This window comes from Rana temporaria, chromosome 11 (genome assembly GCF_905171775.1).
Source record: "Rana temporaria chromosome 11, aRanTem1.1, whole genome shotgun sequence".
Classification (NCBI taxonomy): Eukaryota; Metazoa; Chordata; class Amphibia; order Anura; family Ranidae; genus Rana; species Rana temporaria.
Genome location: NC_053499.1, coordinates 50,398,417 through 50,420,915, shown reverse-complemented (window position 1 = coordinate 50,420,915; position 22,499 = coordinate 50,398,417). Strand labels below are relative to the sequence as shown.

The following is a 22,499-nucleotide window of genomic DNA, read 5'->3' as shown; positions in this document are numbered from 1 at the left end:
CGACGCGGAATACAACGGAAACGCCACCTAGCGGCCACAGAAAAAATTGCATCTAAGATCCGACGGCGTACTAAGGCGTACGCCTGTCTGATCTAACCCAGATGCCGTCGTATCTTGTTTTGTGTATACCAAAACAAAGATACGACGCGCAAAATTTGAAATTATGCGGCGTATCAAGAGATACGCTGGCGTAATTTCTTTGAGGATCTGCCCCATAGTGTTTTGCTTTTAGGCCAAAAAGTTAAATTTTGGTCTCATCTGACCAGATCACCTTCTTCCACGTGTTTGCTGTGTCCCCCACATGGCTTCTTGCAAACTGCAAACAGACTGCTTATGGCTTTCTTTCAACAACAGCTTTCTTCTTGCCACTCCTTCATAAAGGACAGATTTATGGAGTGCACAACTAATAGCTATCCTGTGGTAAGATTCTCCCACCTGAGTTGTGGATCTCTGCAGCTCCTCAAGAGTTACCATGGGCATCTTCGCTGCTTCTCTGATTAATACTCTCCTTGGCCAGCCTGTCAGTTTAGGTGGACAGCCATGTCTAGTAAGCAGGGGTCAAGTCCTGGGGAAAAAAGTGTGGGAACTCCCACCCAAGATCCACTCCCCCACCAAAAAAATTATACGCTCATATCATAATTACTAAACCGCTTGCTTAGAAAGAAGCAAGTCCTTTCTAAATCCTGAGATAACTCGCGGCAGACCTCCGCAAAGTCTCCGCAAAAGCTCCCAGGAGACATTGCGGCATCGAGGAAGTGACGGAATACCCGCACACTACCTGATTAATCCATATACAAGAAGCGGCCAGTAACATAAAGGATTACTAAGGTTCGCCTGCCCCTGACAGTGACTCGAGCTGGGCATCGCTGCTTAGGGAAGGATCGGCTCGGGCGGCTCAGCTGCTCTAGTCCTGCAAAGGGAACTGCGTTCCTGTTGCGAATAAAGTGCAGGAACTCCTTTCCCACGTGTTCCCGCAGGACTTGAGCCCTGCTAGTAAGGTTAGCAATTGTGCCATATGCTTTCCATTTTCAGGTGATAGATTGAACAGTACTCCATGAGATGTTCAAAGCTTGGGATATTTTTTAAAACTTAACCCTGCTTTAAACTTCTCCACAACTTTATCTCTGACCTGTCTGGTGTATTCCTTGGCCTTCCTGATACTGTTTGTTCACTAAGGTTCTAAGGTAACAAACCTCTGAGGTCTTCACAGAACAGCTGTATTTATATTGAGATTAAATTACACACAGGTGGACTCTATTTACTAATTAAGTGGCTTCTGAAGGCAATTGAGTCCACTAGATGTTCGTTAGGGGTATCAGAGTAAAGGGGGATAAATACAAATGCACGCCAGACTTTTCAGATATTTAATTGTAAAAAAAAATTTAAACCATTTATCATTTTCCTTCCACTTCACAATTATGTGCCACTCTTTGTTGGTCTATATCACATAAAATCCCAATAAAATACATTTACGTTTTTGGATGTAACATGACAAAATGTGGAAAATTTCAAGGGGTATAAAAACTTTTTCAAGGTACTGTAGATGCCCACAAAGTGTACATTTATTGTATAGATTTTTTTTTTTTTTTTTCATTAAGTCCTCAGTTGTTTTTACATTTTCCTGTATAAATAAATGATATTTTTGTGCCATTTGTTTATTTGGGTCATCTGCAAACCAATAATATCAGAATGAAACTTTTTTTTTTTTTCATATTTATCATTTTATATTATTCTCTTTCAAATTATCAAACTTTTCTATAAAATGAGTTGTCTGAGAAGTTTTTTTTTTGCTTACCACTAAGCCCTGGTTCACACCAGTGCAACTTGTCATGTGACTTGACAGGTCAAAGTCGCATGACAAGTTGCATCCCATTTGCGGCAATGAAATTGTTCAAATTTAACTTGAAAAACAGTTCCTGCAATATTCCTGTGCAATTTCAGTGCAACTTGCATTGACATATATCAAATTAAGTCGCACAGATGTCAACAAGCCACGGATGAAATCGCACTGACAAGCTTTAAAGTCGTGCTGAAGTAGCCCAACTTCAAAGCCGCACTGGTGTGAACCAGGACGTAAAGAGATTCATCCTTCAGACCTGTCTGCTCTTGTTGTTTTTATCTCACTATGACTTATGCTCTAAATTTGACGTTATATCTTGTGTCTAGAACTGTATGTCGGATACCTGCAGCTGTACAAACAGTGAGGAGTGCATGTGTGCTGCCCTCCATTCTTATGCTTTTGCATGTAATAAAAAAGGAGTCCTTATCGCTGGCTGGAGAGACAACGTGTGCCGTAAGTATTACACTCATCACTTCTTTTACTTTAACCGTTTGCCGGCCGTAAAACATATTTAGCGGCAAGGTGGTTCTCCTGTGCCAGACTTCTTGCTAGGGTGCGCGTGCATGCGACGCTGGCAACACAGTTATATACATCCGATGCTGATCAGCGGATGCTGGCCAATAGATGACCAATTGTCTGGAACACACACACAGGATGTAAACAAGGCAAAGCTCTGTCCTGTCAGAGGGGAAGTAATAGATTTCCTTTCCTCGCAAAGCAGGGAATAAAAATTACTTACAAGAAAAAAAAACAAATGCGCACCAGCCTAGTGTATTACTGTTTTGACATATTTTATTAAATACAATATAAAAAACCTACTCACAATTGTGGTAGAAAAGTTTGCAGTAAGAAAGTCATTCCATAAATGGCTGCAGCATATAGAACCCGAACCGCACTCCAAATGGTCATGGAGGAAGTGAAGAGGGTCACTACCAGCTGATGTGTTTCAAAGCACAAGGCTTCTTCATCAGAGCCCAGCAGTGTACTACCCTCAAAGAATCACTTTTTATATATGCACATATATACACACAGACATGTGCACCACAGAGCAAGCAATGGAGGACCCCCCAGAGGTCATAGGGGCTCCTCCCACCGAGGTGGGAGGTCGAACAACAAAAATAATAATAATAATAGCAGTGGGATGAAAAATGAGACACCTATGGGATGGGGCCAGATGGATGGTCCTAAAAGGCCATAGCAGATTACTAGCACTAGCGAGGCTAATGATACCACAGGCTCAATGAGTATTAGTGTAACTGTATGTGTACATATACATCTTGTTGTCTCACATGAAACAGAAAACAGGAAACACGCCCATAAGTCAATTTAGAAAGATATTATTTGCCAAATGGTAATGGCTGCAGATGGAGCCCCACACGATCTGTCTATAGCAGCACTGGTGGTGTACCTTCGCACGAGGCCTCGCGTGGAACGCAAGCCAAATCGTCTGCGCTCCACGCTATCCAGAATGCGGGCCCTACGTCATCACCAAAGTGTCCACCGATGCCCGCTAATGACGCGCGGGCTGGGCTGGATCGCCACCATTTTAGAGGAGATCAAAACGATAGAGGGAGAAACCAGGACAACCAAGTAAAACAGTGGTTGCGATATACAGTGAACTTACTCACAGGAGGTCCTTGGGGGATGGCTAATTCCACCTACTACCTACTGGGATGGTCACACCATCAGCTCACAGGGGCACATACATATGCACTTGGAGTGTGGGTACAATAAAATCAATAATATAATATTAAGATTTAAAAATTACTTAAATCACATATAGTGAGTGAGTGAGTGAGTGAGAAACTTATATAGCGCAACAAATGCGAACTTAATCGCCTCAAGGCGCTTGGCATCCAGAGTTGTACAGGTCTTTCAGAAGAGGTGGGTCTTCAGTTTTTTCCTAAAAACCCGATGGTTTTCTTCCAAGCGGATGGTCGTGGGTAGAGCATTCCAGAGGTGTGGTCCTTGGACCGAGAATCTACGTTCTCCCTTAGATTTGTAGTGAGATTTGGGGATTTGTAGAAGGTTTTGGTTGGTTGATCGAAGCACGCGCTTGGTGACGTAGGGTTTTATTTTCTCGCTTAAATATTGAGGAGATTTACCCTGTGTAACTTTGTGGGTGAGTGTCAGGACCGTTAAGGTAAGTACTCACCGAGGCCGAGATGCCGAGGGCGGCTACCTTTGCGACTCTGTGCACCTCACCCCCTGGAGGTGGTAACAGCGAGGAGGGGCACAAAGAGGCACCGGCTACCAGCAGCGGAAGATGGTAAGACGAGAATCACTGGAGATGTGATGCGAAGACACCAGGGGAGCTGTGGTAGATATAGCAGAGATGCAAGTGCAAAAACAAAGTCCAGAAGGCTGAGAGCCCGTTCAGGTCAGGACAACAGGAGATCCAAGAAGCAAGCCAAATGGTCAGGGGTTCCGGAAGGCAGAGAGTCCAAGTCAGTAAGCCAATGGTCAAAGGGAGTGGAGACGGCAGCAGGTCCAATAAACAATCCACGGGTCAAGTGCAGGAGAAGGCAAAAGAGTAGTCAAGTCCAGATCCGGGTCAAACAGGTAAAGGTTCAGGTTTCTTCAAGGTGTTTCAAACAAGGTAAAGCTGACAACGAACCAGCAATTAGCAAAGGGGAAGGGGCTGGCTTAAATAGGCCGCACTGGCCACTGATTGGTCCACAGAAGTACAGGTTTCAGAACCAGGCTCCAATGGACAGCACACAGAATAGAACTGAGCAGTGGCTCAGAGACAAAGAGCCGGACCTGAAAATGAAGAAGTCCCAGGTTCGATTCTACCCAGAACCAGCTGGGGAATGTGACCGTGAAAGGTCTGTGCCCTGACAGTGCCCCCCCCCTAGGGGCGGACTCCGGACGCCCAAACTGTCCATTAGTTCCGGATGCTCCTGATGGAAGCTCGGATAGAACATGGAGCATGTAGATCTTTACTTTTTCTTTTTGGACTTAGTTGATCCTGAAGTTCTGGTAGGGGGTGCCCTCCTCGCTTGTAAAGCTCGTTCAAATATCTCCAGATCCCGTTTACAAACTATGGTACCAACTGAGGCATATGTGCAGTCTGGAGGGAGAACTTCACTTGGGGAGATATGATCTGGAATTTCAACTGGGGACACAGGAACTGAAGACACTGGAACTGGGGACACAGGAACTGAAGACACTGGAACTGGGGACACAGGAACTGAAGACACAGGAACTGAAGACACAGGAACTGGGGACACAGGAACTGAAGACACAGGAACTGAAGACACTGGAACTGAAGACACTGGAACTGAAGACACTGGAACTGAAGACACTGGAACTGAAGACACAGGAACTGGAACTGGGGACACAGGAACTGAAGACATAAGAACTGGAACTGGGGACACAGGAACTGAAGACACAGGAACTGAAGACACTGGAACTGGGGACACAGGAACTGCAGACACTGGAACTGGGGACACAGGAACTGAAGACACTGGAACTGGGGACACAGGAACTGAAGACACAGGAACTGAAGACACTGGAACTGAAGACACTGGAACTGAAGACACTGGAACTGAAGACACTGGAACTGAAGACACAGGAACTGGAACTGGGGACACAGGAACTGAAGACATAAGAACTGGAACTGGGGACACAGGAACTGAAGACACAGGAACTGAAGACACTGGAACTGGGGACACTGGAACTGGGGACACAGGAACTGAAGACACTGGAACTGGGGACACAGGAACTGAAGACACAGGAACTGAAGACACTGGAACTGGGGACACAGGAACTGAAGACACTGGAACTGGGGACACAGGAACTGAAGACACTGGAACTGGGGACACAGGAACTGAAGACACTGGAACTGAAGACACTGGAACTGAAGACACTGGAGCTGGAACTGGGGACACTGGAGAGGTAGGTACAGATTCTGAGGCATAGAAAAAACTCCCAATAGAACCCAGCTGAAGAAGCTTTGGCCGAGGTGGGCGAGTTGGGCAGAGCGATATAAGGTGCCCGCTAGCACCACAATAAAAGCAAAGTCCATAGCCTCTCCTCCGCTCTCTTTCTACCTCAGATAGGCTGGACCGGATGGCCCCGATCTGCATGGGTTCTTCCTCCTCCAAGGTAGGCGTGTGTGCATCCGCAGAAATGTCAAGACCTTGTGATGGGGAAACTTCCAGGCTGGGCACATAAGGAGTCTCATAATTTGGCACACACTGGGCTGGCTGGAGGTCATAACCGTACTGGGGCTTCCTATCCTTGGGTACCCGTAGGCCTCGTGAATTAAGAGCAGACCTGGGAGTGCTGGTCCTCTTGGAAGCAGGGATATATGAGTCCAGAGCAGACATGAACGTCTCCCAGCTGTCCAAGACTGGACTTTTTTCCTGCAGCAGCAGGTGAGCCCACGATTTGACCTGCCCTGTTAGCAAGTTGACAGAGGCTCTAACCCTAATATAGTCCGTGGCATAGGTCCTAGGTTTAAGGGTGAACAATAGCTCACAGTCGGTTTTAAAGCACAAGAAGGATGCACGGCTACCATCAAATTTTTCTGGCATGACAACAAAAGGTTCATAACATGCTGGTTCCGGGGCTGGGCGTGTTGTCCCTTTAAATTTTTGGACTTCTTGTTGTAGTTCCTGAATAGTATGGTTCAGGCTGGAGACTTGCAGAGCCAGGGAGGTGAGCATCTTGTACAAGTCTGCGGACTCCATATTATTAGTTAGTCCATTATGTAAAGGTTTACCTTCTTGCAATTTTTGAACGGCAATCGTCAAAACAGACACCTGTTGACACAGGTTTTCAAGGGGTGAGCATGCCCTGTCGGCCTCAGACATAATGGCTGGTTCGTACTGTCAGGACCGTTAAGGTAAGTACTCACCGAGGCCGAGATGCCGAGGGCGGCTACCTTTGCGACTCTGTGCACCTCACCCCCTGGAGGTGGTAACAGCGAGGAGGGGCACAAAGAGGCACCGGCTACCAGCAGCGGAAGATGGTAAGACGAGAATCACTGGAGATGTGATGCGAAGACACCAGGGGAGCTGTGGTAGATATAGCAGAGATGCAAGTGCAAAAACAAAGTCCAGAAGGCTGAGAGCCCGTTCAGGTCAGGACAACAGGAGATCCAAGAAGCAAGCCAAATGGTCAGGGGTTCCGGAAGGCAGAGAGTCCAAGTCAGTAAGCCAATGGTCAAAGGGAGTGGAGACGGCAGCAGGTCCAATAAACAATCCACGGGTCAAGTGCAGGAGAAGGCAAAAGAGTAGTCAAGTCCAGATCCGGGTCAAACAGGTAAAGGTTCAGGTTTCTTCAAGGTGTTTCAAACAAGGTAAAGCTGACAACGAACCAGCAATTAGCAAAGGGGAAGGGGCTGGCTTAAATAGGCCGCACTGGCCACTGATTGGTCCACAGAAGTACAGGTTTCAGAACCAGGCTCCAATGGACAGCACACAGAATAGAACTGAGCAGTGGCTCAGAGACAAAGAGCCGGACCTGAAAATGAAGAAGTCCCAGGTTCGATTCTACCCAGAACCAGCTGGGGAATGTGACCGTGAAAGGTCTGTGCCCTGACAGTGAGGCAGAGTGTCTTGAATGTCACCCGGTCCTGTACGGGCAGCCAGTGGAGGGACCTCAAGGCCGGGGAGATTGGTTCCCACGGCTTTTTACCAGTTACCAGTCTGGCTGCCGTGTTTTGGACGACTTGTAAACGTGAAATCTGGTATTTCGGTAGTCCTAAATAGAGTGAATTTGCCTAGTCGAGTCGTGAGTTGATGATTGTTCCAACCACTACTGCTGTGTCCTCTTCCGGGATATAGTAAAATCACATATATAAATATCTATTTACCCTTCAACTATGTATACGCTAGAGCTGCTCTACGACAACCTGCATAACGTGTATAGAACAGCAATATTAGTACAGACCGATAATGTCAAAAAATCACTTGGAAAGTGTAAAATTTATTAAAATAGACTAAGGAAAATATCATCATGACAATATCAACCAGAGTAATGAAATTGCTACAGATAACAGACCGAATAGAAAACTACTAGAAAGGGGAAGGACCAAGAACCTGGCCTAAGCCTGAAAGAGGGCCACATAATACTCCAAAGGGAAAGGGAAGGAAGGTAATATAAAAAGAAAAGCGGGGGGGCCTACAGGGATGTTAACTTTTCCTTTTTAGGGGAGCATTTCCTGCAAACTAGGGGCACGGCTATGGGAACCAGGTTTGCCCCAAGCTACACTAACCTCTTTATGGGGTATTGGGAGAAAGTCTTGATTTGGAACAATAACCCGTTTGAGGCTAACCTGGTTCTCTTCGCCCGGTATACAGATGATATTCTTAATATCTGGGATGGAATGGACCTAGAGTTAAACAATTTTCTTGAATACTGTAGAGTGAATCCTTTTGGAATATCGTTTACTCATGTTATCAGTAAGGATGCTCTCGTTTTCCTTGACTTAGAACTTAGGAGCGACTCTGACGGTACTATTTGTTCTAGGACTTATTTTAAACCTAGTGGGGGCAATTCCTTTCTGCATGCTAAAAGTAACCACCATCCTAGATGGATTAGGAATATCCCCTATGGACAGTTTTGTCGCCTAAAACGCACACTTATTAACCACTTGCTTACTGGGCACATATACCCCCTTCCTGCTCAGACGAAATTTCAGCTTTCAGCACTGTCACGCTTTGAATGACAATTGCGCGGCCGTGCGACGTGGCTCCCACACAAAACTGACGGCTTTTTTCCCCCCACAAATAGAGCTTTCTTTTGGTGGTATTTGATCATCTCTGCGGTTTTTATTTTTAGCACTATAAACAAAAAAAGAGCGACAATTTTGAAAAAAACACAATATTTTTTACTTTTTGCTATAAAAAATATCCAATTTAACCACTTAACCACCAGCCGCCGTCTACAAACGGCGGCAAGGTGGTTGCTTAACTGGGGGTCGCCGTTCTGAAACGGCGCCCACCAGAAGCAGTAATGCGCGCCGCCTCGGGCGCGCACACAGAAAATTCTGTGCGCGCCGGGTCTATGAGACCCGGCGCTACACAGATCACGGTAATTGACCGGCAACGGCGGTCTTTTACCATGTGATCGCGCCGTCCAATGACGGCGCGATCACAGGTAAACAAACCGGCGTCATTTGATGACGCCGGTTCCTCCCTCCTCTCGCTGTACCGATCGGTACAGTGTGAGAGGAGAGCGCGGATGGCAGCAGCAGTGTGGGATGGATCTGTGACTATTGCAGTCACAGATCCATCCATCCCTGCTCAGCCATCCCTGCATTAACCCCTACAATACTCTGCCTTCCCTGTGCAATACTCTGCATTAACCCCTGCAATACTCTGCCTTCCCTGTGCAATACTCTGCATTAACCCCTGCAATTCTCTGCCTTCCCTGTGCAATACTCTGCATTAACCCCTGCAATTCTCTGCCTTCCCTGTGCAATACTCTGCATTAACCCCTGCAATACTCTGCCTTCCCTGCGCAATACTCTGCAATGCTCTGCCTTCCCTGCGCAATTACTCTGCAAAACACCCGCGCAATACTCTGCAAAACACCCGCGCAATACTCTGCAAAACACCCGCGCAATACTCTGCAAAACACCCGCGCAATACTCTGCAAAACACCCGCGCAATACTCTGAAAAACACCCGCGCAATACTCTGCAAAACACCCGCGCAATACTCTGCAATACCCCCGCGCAATACTCTGCAATACCCCCGCGCAATACTCTGCAATACCCCCGCGCAATACTCTGCAATACCCCTGCGCAATACTCTGCAATACTCTGCAATACCTCCGCGCAATACTCTGCAATACCCCCGCGCAATACTCTGCAGTACCCCCTGCCAGTACTCTGCAGTACCCCCTGCCAGTACTCTGCAGTACCCCTTGCGCAATACTCTGCAGTACCCCCGCACAATACTCTGCAATACCCCCCGCAATACTCTGCAATACCCACGCACAATACTCTGCAATACCCCACGCACAATACTCTGCAATACCCCCCGCACAATACTCTGCAATACCCCCCACACAATACTCTGCAATACCCCCGCACCATACTCTGCAATACCCCCCACACAATACTCTGCAATACCCCCCACACAATACTCTGCAATACCCCCCACACAATACTCTGTAATACCCCCGCACCAATACTCTGCAATACCCCCCACACAATACTCTGCAATACCCCCGCACCATACTCTGCAATACCCCCGCACCAATACTCTGCAATACCCCCCACACAATACTCTGCAATACCCCCCACACAATACTCTGCAATACCCCCGCACCAATACTCTGCAATACCCCCGCACCATACTCTGCAATACCCCCGCACCATACTCTGCAATACCCCCGCACCAATACTTTGCAATACCCCGGCCAATACTTTGCAATACCCAGAAAATACTCTGGGGAAAAAAATGTGTTTTAACCACTTCCCGCCCACGTCATATGAGGTCCTTGACTTTGTGCAGGGATATCTAAATGATGCCTGCAGCTACAGGCATCATTCAGATATCATTTTTTTCAGCCGGCGATTCTCTACACCATAAGAACGATCATTGCGGCTGTTCCGCCTCTTGATCGTTCTTACGGGAGGCAAAAAGGGACGTCCCCACTCCCTTCGCCCTCCGGTGCTTCTTCTGACTCACCGCTGCGATCGAAGCCAGGATCGTTTTTTTTCTTGTTTTTTTTCAGGCTTCCCAGCCTAGAGGTGAGATTTGGGGTCTTATTGACCCCATATCTCACTGTAAAGAGGACCTGTCATGCTATATTCCTATTACAAGGGATGTTTCCATTCCTTGTAATTGGAATAAAAGTGACCAAAACATTTATTTTTGGGGAAAAACGTGTCAAACTAAAATAAATTAAGTAAAATGAACAATAAAAATAAAATAAAAATATTTAAAGCGCCCCTGTTCCCGCGTGCTCGTATACAGAAGCGAATGTGTACGTAAGTCCCGCCCACATATGAAAACGGTGTTCAAACCACACATGTGGGGTATCGCTGCGAACGTTAGAGCGAGAGCAATCATTTTGGCCCCAGACCTCCTCTGTAACTAAAAACATGTAACCAGTAAAAACATTTAAAACGTCACCTATGGGGATTTTTAAGTAGCGAAGTTTGGCGCCATTCCACAAGCGTGTGCAATATTGAAGGGTGACATGTTGGGTATCTATTTACTCGGCGTAACTTCGTCTTTCATATTATGCAAAAACATTGGGCTAACTTTAATGTTTTTTTTTTTAAAAAGCACAAAACTGTTTTATTTCCCAAAAAAATGCGTTTGAAAAATTGCTGTGCAAATACCATGCGCGATAAAAAGTTGCAACGACCGCCATTGTATTCTCTAGGGTCTTTGCTAAAAAAGCATATATAATGTTTTGGGGTTCTATGTAATTTTCTAGCAAATAAATGATGATTTTTACATGTAGGAGAGGAATGTCAGAATTGGTCTGGGTGTTCCAGAACGCCTGATGGTGCTCCCTGCATGTCGGGCCTCTGTATGTGGCCACGCTGTGTAAAAGTCTCACACATGTGGTATCGCCATACTCGGGAGGAATAGCAGAATGTGTTTTGGGGTGTAATTTGTGGTATGCATATGCTGTGTGTGAGAAATAACCTGCTAATATGAAACTTTTGTGGAAAAAAAAAAAAAAAAAAAAAAAAACCTTGATTTTGCAAAGAATTGTGGGAAAAAATGACAACTTCAAAAAACTCACCATGCCTCTTTCTAAATACCTTGGAATGTCTTCTTTCCAAAAAGGGGTCATTTAGGGGGTATTTGTACTTTTCTGGCATGTTAGGGTCTCAAGAAATGAGAGAGGCTGTCAGTACATCAGATGTGATCAAATTGATCAATTTTCAGTAATTGGTACCATAGCTTGTAGACCCTATAACTTTCACCCAGACTAAATAATATCCATTTTTTTTTTTTTTTTACCAAAGATATGTAGCAGTATACATTTTAGGCCAAATTTATGAAGAAAAATTCATTTTTTGCAAAATCTTATAATAGAAATGAAGAAAAATTCATTTTTTTTACAAAATTTTCGTTCTTTTTTCATTTATAGCAAAAAAAATAAAAACCGCAGAGGTGATCAAATACCACCAAAAGAAAGCTCTATTTGTGGGAAAAAAAAGGACAAAAATTTCATTTGGTTACAGTGTTGTATGACTGAGTTATTGTCATTCAAAATGTGAGAGCACCGAAAGCTGAAAATTGGTCTGGTTATTAAGTGGGTTTAAGTGCCCAGTTGTCAAGTGGTTAAAAAAAATTTTCCCTCAGTTTAGGCTGATATGTATTCTTCTACATATTTTTGGTAAAAAAAATCGCAATAAGCGTATATTGATTGGTTTGCGCAAAAGTTATAGCGCCTACAAAATAGGGGATAGAATTATGAATTGTTTTATATATATTTTTTTACTAGTAATGGCAGTTATCTGCGATTTTTGTCAGGACTGCGATATTACAGCAGACACATCGGACACTATTGACACATTTTTGGGACCATTCACATTTATACAGCAAAAAGTTATAAGCTATAAAGCTATAAAACTGCACTGATTACTGTATACATGTGACTGGCATGGAAGGGGTTAACACTAGGGGGCGATCAAGGGGTTAAATGTGTGCCCTACTAGGTGATTCTTGCTGTGGGGGGAGGGGACACAGCATTGGTCTCTCCCTGACAGGACATGGATCTCTGTGTTTACACACAGAGATCCACGTCCCTGGCTCTGTGACTGCCGATCGCGGGTACATGGCAGACATTGCGGCCGATAGGCAAGCGCATCAGCACCTAAGTGACGTGGGCACCCTCAGCGGCCGGAGGCCCGAGGAGGTCATATGATGGCCTCCCGACCCTGTAGAGCCGTCATTCGACAATTTCCCGGGTCCTAAATGGTTAATGCGGGTTACCACGTTTAGATGCATTTACGCGCTGTTACAAGCATTTGATGTTTCAAATGGTACTAAACTACCGTCCTGAATGCGATTTATCTGCTTTCAAAAAAATTCTTCTGACCTCAACTGCTTCTTAAAGCGTAGTTCCACCCAAAAATGTAACTTCTGCTTATCCGGTCCCTACCTGTGTAATCCTCCGGCAATAGATTGCCACAGAATCTACGACATGTCCGACCCCTCCTCTGCCCCCCCTCCCCCGATGTCTTCTGGGAGACACACAGGTCTCAGAAGACAGCAGGGACCATTCAGAACACGCAGCACGACTCGCGCATGCGCAATATGGAACCAGGCTGTGAAGCAGCAAGGCTTCCCTTTCTGATTCCCTTACCCAAGATGCCGGCGTCTCCACCCTGGAGCTGATGGACAGGTCGGCTTCGGGTTAATTATTAAAAAAAGATTTTGTCCGAACTCCGCTTTAACTTCTATAAACAACTGAGTGTACATGTACCCATAAGATAACAATAAGGCGAGTTCAGGGGCAGCTGAAAAAAAAATCCCAAATGTCCTAAATATCTGTTTACCAGCTGCAGTGTACATGAGGCCTAATGCCGCGTACACACGGTCGTTTTTCAGCATGTCCAAAAAATTAAGTTTTTCCAACTTCATCATTAAAAACGATGTTGCCCACACACCATCGTTTTTGAAAAATGATGAACAAAGCGCGGTGACGTACAACACGTTCAACGGCACTCTGAAGGGGAAGTTCTATTCACCTTTGGGCTGCTTTTAGTTGATTCCTTGTTAGTAAAAGACGATTCAACTTTTTTGTCTGTTACAGCGTGATGAATGTGCTTACTCCATTGTGAATGGTGGTTTTACCAGAACGAGCGCTCTCGTCTCATAACTCGCTTCTGGGCATGCACGTCGTTTTAGCCCTCACATGATAATTTTTTTACAACCCGAAAAACGACATTTTAAAAAACGACGTTAAAAAATGCAGCATGTTCAAAAAAAATGTTGTCGTTTTTCAGAAGCCGAAAAAAGATGTGATGTGTTAGGGTCAGAACCGACCCGTTTTCAGGTTTTGAATGTCTATAAGTATCACATAAATTTGTTTATTGCATCAAGATTTATTTACTTTGTCAGGAACCTCTATTTAAACAATGTAATAGAAAAAGAATCCTTTTCTCTAAATTATAAAATACTGTGGTGAAAATTAAGACGTTTATGGTGTTAGGGTCAATTCTGACCCAGTTATAATATAGGATTATAGGACACTAATAAGTGCCAAAACTGAAATCATAAACACTCTCTCTGCTTAGTAACACTGACAGCCAAGCATCTCTCAACCCTGTGAGCTGTAGTTAGGGAGGGGCATATCTCTTTGCCTGCTTGTCTGCTTCTCTAAATAAAGTAAAGAAACATAGGACCAATTTATAATATTCTATTGAGGTTCATTTTACCATTTTTTAAATTTGAGGTATGCTATCAAAAGAAAGGTCTAAGGGGTCACACCAAAAATATTAAAACCAATCTTTTCAAGGATAAAGAAGCCTAACAAGGTAACCAAGAGGTAAGAAACAAATTGGATGATAAATAATTGTTCAGAGGGTATTTTATGGCTGATTTAAGACACGGGTCAAAACCGACCCGTTAACATCATGGATAGTAACAGAAAGCTAACATAAGAGGAGGGTTAAATGACGTTTTCAAAAACGTTGTTTTTTTAATGCCGAAAAACGACCGTGTGTACGCGGCATAAGGCTTCATGCATACGGGTTGTTTTTAAAACCTCTCCGGAATGATTTTACTTGACAGATAGTAACCCACGTTTAAAACGTCCACGTTTACATGCTGCATTTAGCAAAGTTTTGCCGCGTTTGCGTTTAGAAGCGTTTAAAAAAAAATAGATTTTTTCTTAAGAATAGACAAAAATTAAAAACACCTGTAAACTAAATGCCAGTTACCGCGTTTAACCGCGTTTAGAAGCAGTTGGCGCTTGAAATGCCTCTAATTTTCTGAACGCACTGCCTAAAAACAACTGTAAACGACCCTGTGTACATGTACTGATAAGATAACAGAGGAGAGTTCAGGGGCAGCTTAAAAAAATGTGCGTTTACCAGCTGCAGTGTACATGAGGCCTAAATGGTAAAAATGTGTAGCTTTATTGTTATCATTCATTCTATCTGTTGCCTTTTCCAGAAAATTACACACAGAGCTGCAAAGAATCCCAGATATATCGCTATCATGTCAATGAGATCCAGCCTACATGCCGATCCCTGAGTGAGGCGGATGCTACAAGATACACTGAGCTTGACCCTGTGGATGGCTGTGTGTGCAGAGATGGCACCTATATGAATGACAATGGAGACTGTGTAGAGGCCAGTTCCTGCCCCTGTTATTATCAAGGAAATGTCATGCAGTCTGGAGAAATGGTCGAGGAAAATGGGGTAGCTTGGTAAGAACTTGTAGTTAAATTTATTTATTTATTTTATGTATTTAAATTTGTTTAGTTAGATTTGTTTAATCCGTTTAACTCGTTTTCAGAATTAATTTAGTTTATTCGTATTGGAATCGATTTGAATAGTTTTCTAATTTCCAAAGAGAATAAAATAGAATAGAAAATAAAGGAATAGAATAGAAAACAAATTGAATAGAAAAGAATATAACAGAAATAAAAGAATAGAATATAGTAGAGTCAAACCAAACAGAATAGCATGGGGTATAATAGAATAGAATTTAAAAAAAAATAGAATTAAATAGAAAGATTATACCCATCTTCTGAAATTTGAATATAATAGTAAATAATTGAATTAAAAAAATACTACCATTTTCCAAATTTCAAATAGAATCAATTTGAATAGAATAGAAAATAATAGAGTAGAATATAATAGAAAATAACACACTAGCATAGAAAAAAAACTGAATAGACCCAGAATACAAAGAATATAACCATCTTCATATTCTAATCTATTATTTTATATTCTATTCAAATAGATTCTATTTGAATTTTGGGAAATTGTTATATTCTTTATATTCTATTCTATTGTTTTTGTAATTTTATTATTTTTCTATTTGTTTATTCTATTTTGCTCTTTTCTTTTCTATTCTATTATTTTCTTTTCTATTATATTCTTTTCTATTCAAATTTATTCAAATGTATTCTATTTGAAACTTAAATTTTGGAAAATGGTTATATTCTTTCTATTCTATTGTTTTTTTTATTATTTTCTATTCTATTGCAATCTATTGTACTCTATTTTTTTTTCTATTCTGATATTTTCTATTTTATTCCTGTTTTATGTATTTAAATTCAAATTTATTCTATTTGAAATTTGAATTTCAGACGATGGTTATATTCTTTCTATGTTATTCTATTTGTTCTGTTCTTTTATTTTCTATTGTATTTTGTTCTGTTTTACTCTAATATATTATATTCTTTTATTTTCTGTTATATTCTTTTCTATTCTATAATTATTTTTTCTATTATATTCCTTTATTTGTTATTCCTTTATTTTTTATTCTGTTTTATTCTCTTTGGAGATTCGAAAACTATTTGAATTTGAAAACTATTTGAAAACTAATCGAATTAAAAAACTATTTTAATTTGAAAAAATTTCAAATTTGATATTGAGAATTATTTGGATTTCAAAACTATTTAATTTGAAAACTTTTCAAATTTGATTTTGAGAACTATTTTAATTTGAAAATTATTTGAATTTGAAAACTACTCGAATTTGAAAACTATTAGAATTCGAAACGTATTCAAATTCAAATTTTGTCCATTTTTTTTTCATTATTTCGAATCCATTTAAATAAGAAACTATTGTAATTTGGAAATTCGGATACTTCGAAAATCAGTCCAAATTTCAATTTAGAACAAAATGAACCGCACATGTCTAGTCTTGCCCACTGTGAGCTGCAGTATCTGGGAGGGGGAGCATGTTGTGAAACACAGATCAAGGAGGATTTGGCTCAGTCAGGGAAGGTAAAGGAAGTTTTTGGTTTACTTTAGGAGGTTTGTGAATCCCAAAACTTTGGTATTTGTTCATACTGCCATACAGGAGCTTTTATTTGTACATTTAGGCTAAATTCACATATATGCGAATGCGGGCGTGTGTAAATTGCATGCATTACTGCACCCTCATACAGCTTCACACAAAATGTGTTCCTGCCTAGAAAATGCACAGGGTGTCATTAACTCTTAATGGCACACCCACGCACTGAAAAATGCAGTATGGTTTCCCGCACACGGAAATCAAATGCTGCAGAAGCACGGTGCGGCCACAAGAACCTTTTCAATGCAGAAAAGACAGGCACAGCAACTCATTTTAATGAATGGGCTACTACCCCGTGGCACATAGAGTCTCATACAAGTTAACCAGGGCCAAATTGTTGCCAGTTTAACGCCATACAGAGCCAAATTTTGTGCAAACCGTTTTGTCAGGAGACAGTGTGGAAACAGACTAAACTAGAAATTTCATAAAGTGGAACTAAATTCCCAGGTTAACACCATTTACATTTGTGTGCGTTACTGCCAGTTTAACGCCATATATTTCTGTGTGCGTTACTGCCAGTTTAACGCCATATATTTTTGTGTGTGTTACTGACAGTTTAACGCCATATATTTCTGTGTGCGTTACTGACAGTTTAACACCATATAGTTTTGTGTGCGTTACTGCCAGTTTAACGCCATATATGGGCCAAATTTTGTTCAAACCATTTTGTCAGGAGACAGTAAATATTTTGTGTGGAAACAGACTGTATTTGAACACCACAAACTGAAAACACTATTTATTTAATTTTTAATACTCAAACAAAGCAACCAAATTACACTTTACTGCTATCAAATGAGAAACATATCAGATCTGTTTGCTTTTTATACATTGTTGCAGTTTAAGAGCTCTTCCCAATATTGTCTTCATTTTAGATCTGCCTTTTTTTTTTTTTTTTAAAGTGTGATTACAGAACATAACATACATTTTGCAACTACATGGGAAGAACCTAAGGCAATAGATGGCCGCATACATAAATCAAGGCAGAAACTGTAATATGCGGATGTCTATTAACCTCCAGAGTTTGGCTCGGGGTGAATTTTCATTACCAAAAGTGGTAACCCAGAGCCACACTCGGGATCGCATCGCAGGATCCATGTAGAGGTTACTTACCTTGTCCCCTGGATCCTGCGATGTCTCCCCGCTGTGATCTGCGAGCCGCCATTTCTCGCTCGATTCACAGTGTCAAGCTCCGTTCCCTGCAAGCGTTGCGACGCATGGGGGCAGAGTTCGGCGCCAAATTCAAAAAGTAAAAAACACAGTATACTATAATCTGTAAGATTACAGTACTGTATCAAATAATTACACATCCCCTTTGTCCCTAGTGATTTGTCCAGTGTCCTGCATGCACTTTTATATAATAAATACTGTTCTTTCTGCCTGAAAACTGTAGATTGTCCATGGCAACCAAAAAGAGTCCCTTTATGTCAAAAGTGGTTTTAGACCAGCTAGAAAACAGCAATAATAAATTAGAATCACTTGCAGAATGGAGCGATAGCGATTTGGGGTGAAATTTGTCATCAAACAATAAAAGTAATGACAGAGACAATTCTGCAACTGAGCACATTTCAGTGTTAACATTATTGAATAATTTGTATTATTATTTGTTATAATTATTTCTAGCTATTTATTATATTATATTATATTTATTATATTATAATTAATGATTTTGTGTTTCAAACTTTATCATACCCGGGATGTCTACTAGACTCTTGGTTGGACAGATTTAAGTGAGTTATTCCTAAGAATTACAGGCCTACAATATAAATAATTTCAGCATAAAAAATCTGACAAAATCATACTGCCAGGAAGGTTAAGTAACTTATATGATAAAGTACTCTACCTCCATAGTGGTGACATGGTAAAAGACAGAACATATATAAGTATGTGTTGGCATCAGATAGAACACCTTCGGGATGGGGGAGAGGGAAGAGGTGAGACCGGTATGTTATCTTCGGGTAATTTTAGTCTGCTGGGAAAGTTACTAAGGTTTGCCTTGATATACCATTCTGTATATTAAAGCAATTTCATAAGAAGAAGGATTTCTGAGCTCAGAAGAGAATGTCCATGAATGACTTGCAGCTACCGAAGAAACGTTTGGTAGGCCCAAAGTTCTGGATAATGGTATCTAGTTTTTCAATATATAGGAGACTTTTCAACTTCTTTTTAATTGTGACAATTGAGGGAGTGGAAGATTATATCAGGATAACCCAACGTGTTGTCAGAAAACAAAGTATCAATCGAGGGAGTTTGACAGGAGAGGTCTGACTTTTTAATGAAGACATGTATATCTTGTACATTTTGTGACCAATATTTACTTTAGGTTTTAATAATAAATCATATAACTGAAATATGTATCTGTTTTTTTATTTTTTTTCCCCTACAGCAAATGTGACAAAGGCCAGCTAAACTGTATGGGTGAACTTAAAAAGCCAGGTAATTCTATATGACATGCTCCTTGTTTTTTCACAACAAATGTTGGACTGTGTTGTCCAATGGAATCTAAATGCAAGGACAGTTACATTGCCTTATTTACTATGGTTTCAGTCCACACCAATGTGCTGTGTTGGTGTGTGCTGAAAAAAACAGTACAGCTTACATTTTTACCATAGCTAAGTCAGAGTTTAAGCTCTTTAATAAGCACTGAGCTGAGCTTTGCAGAGATTTAGGTCAGCTTGGTGTAAGTTGGACCTCTCCAGAGGGAACATTATTTCCTCACAGAGAACAATAATTCATTCCTTCAGTATGCTGGCAGGGATAAAGGCTTTTCTGCTCAGGTTGTGTTTGCTTTCTAAAACTGTAAGAATTCATCACCATACATTGTATTCAGCTTATTTAGTGTTCAATCTATATTTATTGAATACCAATTGTATATATACATAAAATATATTACAGCTAAAAATTGGTCTGGGATCAAAGGGGGTGAAAGGGCCCAGTATTGAGGTAGTTAACCACTTAAGCCCCAAGCCTGTTTTTCAGACTCTGTGTTTACACGTTAAAAACTATTTTTTTTTTGCAAGAAAATTACTTAGAACCCCCAAACATTATATATTGTTTTTTTCTAACACCCGAGAGAATAAAATAGCGATCATTGCAATACTTTTTGTAATGCCGTATTTGCGCAGCGGTCTTACAAGTGCAATTTTTTTGGGAAAAAAAATCACTTTTTTTTAATTAAAAAATAAGACAACAGTAAAGTTAGCCCATTTTTTACAGCCCCACCGCCTGAATAGGTGGATATCTCGGTTGTGGCAGCAGCTGCTGCCGTTACCAATATATCCCTCTTCAAAAAGAGGAGGTATATAGTCGTGTGGCGGGGCTTAAGTGGTTAACTAGTTTAAAGTTCAATTGGTATATAAGAGTTTAACCCCCTTGGCGGTAAACCCGAGCGTGACTCGGGGTAGGTTTCCAATGTTAGGATCGGTATCCCCGAGTCACGCTCGGGGTGGACGTGCAGAGTGTGCAGCGGCGCGGCTTACCTTCTCGCTGGATCCACAGGTAAGTTACATACCTTGTCCCTGGATCCAGCGATGCCACCCCGCTGTGTGAGCGAGTGGGACCTCCTCGCTCGATTCACAGTCTCCCCGTGTGCCGCCGATCTCCAATCCCTGCGACGTTATGACGCACGGGAGCGGAGAACGGCGCCAAATTCAAAAAAGTAAACAAACACTTTACATACAATATACTGTAATCTTATAGATTACAGTACTGTATGTAAAAAATACACACCCCCCTTGTCCCTAGTGGTCTGCCCAGTGTCATGCATGTACTTTTATATAATAAAAACTGTTCTTTCTGCCTAAAAACTGTAGATTGTCCAAAAGTGTCCCTTTATGTCAAAAATGGTTTTAGATCAGCTAGAAAACAGCGATAATAAATTATAATCACTTGCAGAAATGTGCGATAGCGATTTGTGGGGAAATTCGTCATAAAAAAAATAAAAATAATGACAGCGACAATTCTGCAACTGAGCAAATTTCAGTGATTTTGAGTTGATTACATTATTGAATAATTTTTATTATAATTATATTATTATTTGTTATAATTATTTATAATTATTTATTATATTATAATTTATAATTTTGTTTTAAAAAAAAAATCATACCCGGGATGCCTACAAGACTCTTGCTTGGTCAGATTTAAGTGAGTTATTTCTAAAAATTATAGGCCTACAGTATAAAACGCCAAATTTCCTTGCAAAATAATTGTACAGCTTTTGGTACGTAATTCCAGACAGAATCATACCGCCAGGGAGGTTAAGTAAAACTCTAGACATCCTAACTACTCTTAAATACTCCCTCCCCCTCTTAACACCTATGCGTTGGGAGCATTTTAAAGAGCAGTTAGTGTTTGGCCAGGTTTTCTTGGTTAAAATAAAACTTTATTTGCAAAAAAATCAGAAAGGTTTTTATTGTGGAAAAGACATACACTGTCTCCTGTAATACATTTTGTTACCTGCCTTCTAACATCACATTATATAATCTTGCCATGCCTTCGTACCTAAATGAATTATATCTCATACGCATACACGGAGTCCAATCTTCTTGGGCCAGCCATTTAAGATAGCTAAAAAAGATGAACCCAGAAGACTAAGCAAATATGTCAAGCTCCTGTGAGGAAGCTCACAGATATCACATCTCTGGAATAGAGGTAAGTTTTGTTCTGCTCTATGTTAAGGGATTTGTTCACCTTTAGGAGCATGTTACATATTACACCCATATGTAGAGTGTAACATGTAACATACTTCTATGCACCCACCTCCCACCGCCAGTGCTCCCCTCTCTTTGATAATGAGAGGGGGATCTCTGTGTGAGTAATTTATAAAAAAAAGCTCTTCACAGCGATCACATGATCCGCTGGCTTTCTTCTCTCCCGTCTGATCGATACAGCGGGCGGGCCGAGATTCCCCTGTTGACATCATTCGGGGGAGGAGAGGAGGGAGAAAGCTAGACATTCATGTGATTGCTGGGAAGAGCTGTGAAATGAGGTATAGCAGGCTTTTTTTAATAAATCATTCACACAGGCACGCAGGATTAGAACACAGAGGGGATGGTACAAAGATGTAAAAGTTATTTGAGCAGAAGGAGTTGAGGGGGCAGGCACTGTCACAAGCTGACAGGCAGAGAGGGGGGGAGAGCACAGAGGAGACAGATTGCAGGCTGCGGATGACAGAGGCACGTATGGATGACTCCGGTGTCAGGGCTCAGTAGCCCTGATATATCAAAGTCAGCATACAGGGGGAGGGCAAAACCAGGCAGGATCAGCCAGATATTACAGGAGGCCAAATGACACAAGCACTGTGCTGTATAAAATGCATTAAAACAACAGGATCTTTTTTTAGGGGGTTAACAAACGCTTTAAGTGTTATGGATTGGTGGTGGGAGATCTGCTGTAACTGATATCAAACTAAAAGTCATTTTAATCTTAGAAGTCATGATTTGTGCAGAGGACATTCTTTTCAACATAGTTGTTCTTGGTGCAAATCCCTGCACTACAACCTATCAAAATACATCTCTCAATGCTAAAAACCAATGTAATAATAAAAACTTTACAGAAGTTCTAATACTTTACCACTCTATCCAAAACTGAAAAAGTGTTTACTGGATTTCCACATTATTGTTATAATGCCTAATTTATGTATTTATTTTAATAAAAACGCTGATTACATTTTTTTGATAATGCATTTTGCGTGCCAGTT

The 22,499-nt window shown here is 41.6% G+C and overlaps 1 protein-coding gene across 5 annotated transcripts in view; it reads left to right on the top strand.

Annotated features, from left to right (window-relative positions):
* The window catches only part of LOC120916765 (mucin-5AC-like), a 130,333-nt gene that overhangs the window by 63,896 nt on the left and 43,938 nt on the right, over window positions 1–22,499 (top strand). For all 5 annotated transcript variants that reach the window (XM_040327703.1, XM_040327702.1, XM_040327704.1 and 2 more), the window contains exons 18-20: window positions 2,167–2,293; window positions 14,949–15,204; window positions 19,188–19,237. In XM_040327703.1, the coding sequence (XP_040183637.1) occupies window positions 2,167–2,293; window positions 14,949–15,204; window positions 19,188–19,237 (433 nt within the window). The remainder of the gene's footprint in view (window positions 1–2,166; window positions 2,294–14,948; window positions 15,205–19,187; window positions 19,238–22,499) is intronic.